At 35.0% G+C, this 5000-nt stretch overlaps 1 protein-coding gene across 1 annotated transcript in view; it reads right to left on the reverse strand.

The window, feature by feature from the left end:
- SPTBN1 (spectrin beta, non-erythrocytic 1) overlaps nt 1-5000 on the reverse strand; it is a 306162-nt gene that overhangs the window by 219902 nt on the left and 81260 nt on the right. The window contains exon 2 of the mRNA XM_053712197.1: nt 4786-4970. Within this exon, the coding sequence (XP_053568172.1) occupies nt 4786-4927 (142 nt within the window). The 5' untranslated portion in view covers nt 4928-4970. The remainder of the gene's footprint in view (nt 1-4785; nt 4971-5000) is intronic.

The raw sequence follows: 5000 nt of genomic DNA on the forward strand, positions 1-5000 counted from the left end.
CATAACTCTCAATATTTCCCCTGGGAAACCATTTCATCTGACGTCCCTATACATGTCCATAAGGGTCTTCTCTATTGCATGTTCTAACTGCTATCCTCAAACTCATTGTGCAATGCTTACAGATATTCTGATGTTATATTTGCTCACAGGTGCTGTTAAAGAAGGGACATTCTAGTTTAATTTCAAGTGGCCACCTCATTATGTGATAAATATTGCAATATAATGAAATAATTTAGATTAAGAAAAAGGTCCCCTTGTACAAGAAACTTTAATGTGTGCCCAGTGCTGGCCATAGGAGCATATACTGTAGCTTACTGGTGTGCATGTGCCATACATGCCCTTAAGGGGACATGGCAGTCAAAAATAAAACATAAGTGCATTTCAATTTTAAATTAGAAGGAAAAAAAGTTTGCAAACTTATTACCGTATCAGGGACCTATGCCCAATGTGCGTACATTTAAATACCATGACTGCTAATCAGCACATTTTAAATGCAGAATACCCGGGCACACGCAACATACAGAAATATGCCTTGAAAAATGGAGGAGGTTTAAGAAGTTCAATATGTTTTATACAATTTACACAGATTGTTCCAAGGTCAGAAATGTGAATGCTACTAGGAGTCCTGGGAAATCATTTACAGACTGTATATGCTGCCTTCATGGAACTAAAGCAAGACAGTATAGATAAGATTCAGCAGTGCCTATAGACACTGAGACGTCTAACAGTGAGACTAACTCACTTAAAGACAAGTGCTTCAACAACAGGAAAATGTATTTTATTAATGAATGACGACTCACTGCTGCATTTACTATAACATGCAAAATAGAACTTTATAAGTGAGGAATCACTAAACAGGAAATAAGTCATGCATTGGTTTAGTCCAGTTACTGAATTACACTAGGGGTAGAAAGAAACTGCTTCTTTTGCATCTCCACCACCTCAGAGTCACCTTAACACTCACTCATTCGTAGTGACTGCGCAGGAGCAAGGGCAGCATTGCACAAGAAACCTCTTGTGCAATGTTAAATTATGCCAAGCAATGCAGCATCACAAGTGGTGATAGCAGGCGGAAAGGTTCTCTACTTGCAAACCTGTCTGCTGCAATAATGATACATTTTGCCCTATAAGGCAAAGTGACACTCAATTTGAAGTAATTTCTGCAGAACACATGAGAAAAAAAAAAAAAAAAGGCTTTCTATTCTCTAAATGCACGACCAATTATCATATTATCTACATCTCTATTATCTCATTACAACACTTTATAGATAAGCAACAACTTCACATATTGTCAATAACTTGTTTATTCTGGGACAAGCTTAAAGGGACACTAAACCCAATTTTTTTCTTTCATGATTCAGATACAGCAAGGAATTTTAAGCAACTTTCTAATTTACTCCTATTATCAATTTTTCTTCGTTCTCTTGCTATCTTTATTTAAAAAGCAGGAATGTGATGCATAGGAGCCAGTCCATTTTTGGTTGAGAACCTGGATTATGCTTGCTTATTGGTGGGTAAATGTAAGTCTCTAATAAGCAAGCACTATCCATGGTGCTGAACCTAAAATGGGCTGGCTGCTAAGATTTAAATTCCTGCTTTTAAAATAAAGATAGCAAGAGAACGAAGAAAAATTGATAATAGGAGTAAATTAGAAAGTTGATTAAAATGTCATGCTCTCTGAATCATGAAAGAAAAAGTATATGGGTTCAGTGTCCCTTTAATACTTATTTTAATACTGTTACATATAGTGATGTATGATGTATGATGTGATTCAAATCCTTGCAGACTATGGATTTTATTTTTTTGGATAAATATATATCACATTGCTCATAGGCCTTTTCTTATGGATACAATTCAGCTACACCCATGAGACGCAGGGTTCCAAAGGTCAGAATCTTTACAGCAGTGGGAGTGGAACCTTACCATGTATGTAAAACAGAGACTAAACTACGCTAACACTGCCCCAGCTCCTACACCACCTGAGGATTTATGCAGATATTACAGGGTAATTAAAGGTTAAATGCAGATGGCTACACTGTTCGTCAATTAACTGACTTGAACATGTGTTTCAGTCATGTGAGCCTGTGGTTGCATTTATTTGACTGCTGAATCTTACTTAATATATGGAGATAAACATTGGATAATTAAAAAAAAAACTGATTAGCAGCGTTAGCTGCAGAATACCAGCAAGAACTGGCTGAAGAGTTGAATTGCTGTTTTATGATACAATAACTACTTTGTTCAAAACAGTTTTAAAATAGGTGCACAAATAAATGTACAGCCATAAACAAACCACAACAAACATTCTTTAAAAGAAAGTTCAGTGACAGGGATTTCTTTATGTAGACATAGAAACTACCTTTTGCACAAGGTCATAAACGCTGCCATAGAACACTATTTCTCCAATCCTGAAGATGCTGTTACTACAGATTTTTTTTCTACTAGGGATACTGTACTCAGCATAAACTCATTATGGTTAGAAACTGGATAAAACCCCTTTCAAATAAAAGTTGCAGAAACTCTGTGGAAGATTCTGTGGTGCTTTCATGAAACGGGCATGGCCCAAAATGCGAGTTTTACTTAGTATAAAACAATTTAAAGCCATCCCGGCTAAAATTTAAACCAATATTAAGCCAAGATGAGCTAATAATTATTGTTTTCAATGTTTTTTTATACAAATTATCATTAAATCAATTGATGCTAAATTCTGCAATTCATTTGTGCATAGGATAGCTTAAAGGGACATCCCAGTAAAAATATAAATGCACATAGATAAATCACATCTTTGAATAGAAATATATTTGCAATATAGATGTATTGGCAAAAATACTTCTAGTAAAAGCTATCACTGTTTTACTGTTAACATTTTTCTCTGCACGTTCATGTGAAGCATTATTAGATATTCTTAGTGCGCCAGCATTATAAATACTGAAGCTGCTCAAAGCGCCAGTAAGGCTTGTTTTATGTCAGCAATTAAATTGAATCATTACCAGATGATACAAGAACCTTAGGCTCTCTAAGCAAGTGCTGTGTTTAAAATGCTGGTGCACGAAGAATACTTAAATATACTTTTGAAACAGCTAAATCTTTTTTTAGAAGCATTTTTGCTAATACATGTATATTACAAAAATGCTCCTATTTAAAACTGAAATGCATCCACTTGAATTCCAATTTTGGCTCCCTTTAAATAACAGAAAATAATAAAATATTGCAAAGTATTATACTGCCCCCACCAAGATACTTCCTAATGCCACCCGGCTAGCAAAATGTACTGTGGAGAACATTGCTATGTATATAATTCGATGGCTTGTTACTGTACAGATTTTTTTTGTTTCATATAAAAAGATTATTTGAAAATGTATTCGTTATTTTTGAAAAATTGATGATCCTATACATTTTTATTTGCGGACAGGGATTTGTGACTACCTGGAGGGAGTTGTCTGTTTTAGCCAGTGACCAATGAATACTTCAGTATACAAAGCTCGGTTACGTATAGTAACACTTTTTTTTTTTTTTTAAATATTCACTAATCTAATAGACTATTATGTTATGGTGAATGAGGATGGTTGTAAACACATACTACAAAGTGTCCTGAACATTATTAATAAGAGAAAAATAAGACACAACTTTAAATATGGTCCCCGTCCACATGCAATTAAATGGATGGAAAGGGAAATTGCAGAAGAGCGCGTGCTATTTATGGAAACCTTAAACGATAGAATAAGCTTGCTGGTCTGTATTACATATAACGCACTCTCTCAACGATTGAATACTTCAAAGAAAACAGCCCATTAATTATGATCAGGCCACTTAAAGGGACACTGAATACATGCTCTTACTTGTTTCATCAGTAAATTTCAGACGGAATTGTTTTAATTAAATGTTCTTATACTCAATAAACCTTTGCTTGTGCAGCCATGTCCTCGTCCGCCAATACAGACATAGGTATGGTCGCTATCAGCTAATAAAAATGAATACTGCAGTATGCTAGTGCCAATTTAAGCTTTTATTTGACATTTTTATGAAAAAAATGGAATTGTTTAATATGCATAATAGAACAGTTCCCTACATCAGGCATTTAAAAGGTACACTAAAGTCAAAATACACTTTCATGATCTAGAAAACATACAGTTTTAAAACACTTTCCAATTTACTCCGATTATAAAAAATGTCAGTCTTTTTATATACACACTTGAGGCACCAGTTCCTACTGAGCGTGTGGACAGGATATACGTATACTAGTCTGTGATTGGCTGATTTTTGTCACATGACACAGTGGGCCGGAAAATAGAAGAGAAAAATACATTTGCCAGAAAAAAAAATCTACTGCTTATTTAAAATTCAGAGTAAGTGCCATTGCATTGTATTTTTACTATGCACTTGTTAATTATGCAATTCTACTGTATTAAGTGGTACTTTAAGGCATTTTAAGCTATTGATTTTCCACTGCGTGATCCTTGTACCAAAGGGGCTTATATCTAAAGGAGGAATGTGTTTAACTGTATGTGACCAAGTTAGACAAAAAGAAAAACAGTTGATTATTCAGCCTTTATAAATATTACCAGCTACACGCCTGGTAAATACTTATTCTAGCAATAATAATTCTAATGACAAAACACGACTGCAGTTTGTACTTATTTTGTGTTAAATATTGCACAATTAAACGATGCCTTTATGAACACAATTTCTGCTATTTTTAGGATTGCAGGACAAACATTGTGCATTGTTTAGCATGTTCTGGTGATTTGGCACACAGACCCATATGGTTATATTTCTGAAACGTACCTGCTAAAGCCTTAATACGGGAACGTTCGAACAGCCGCGCAGAGCTGTTCTCGTTATCCCATTCATCGTCCCATCGGTTGTTGACGTCGCTGTATTGCTGTTGGATCTCAATGTTGTCAAAGTCTGTTACCACAGCCGTCATTCTGGAATTCCCTAACCTATCATCAGCTTCTGCTCTTGCAGATCTAGGAAAGAACAATAAGATAAAGATTGTC

This window comes from Bombina bombina, chromosome 4, assembly GCF_027579735.1.
Source record: "Bombina bombina isolate aBomBom1 chromosome 4, aBomBom1.pri, whole genome shotgun sequence".
NCBI classification, from domain to species: domain Eukaryota; kingdom Metazoa; phylum Chordata; class Amphibia; order Anura; family Bombinatoridae; genus Bombina; species Bombina bombina.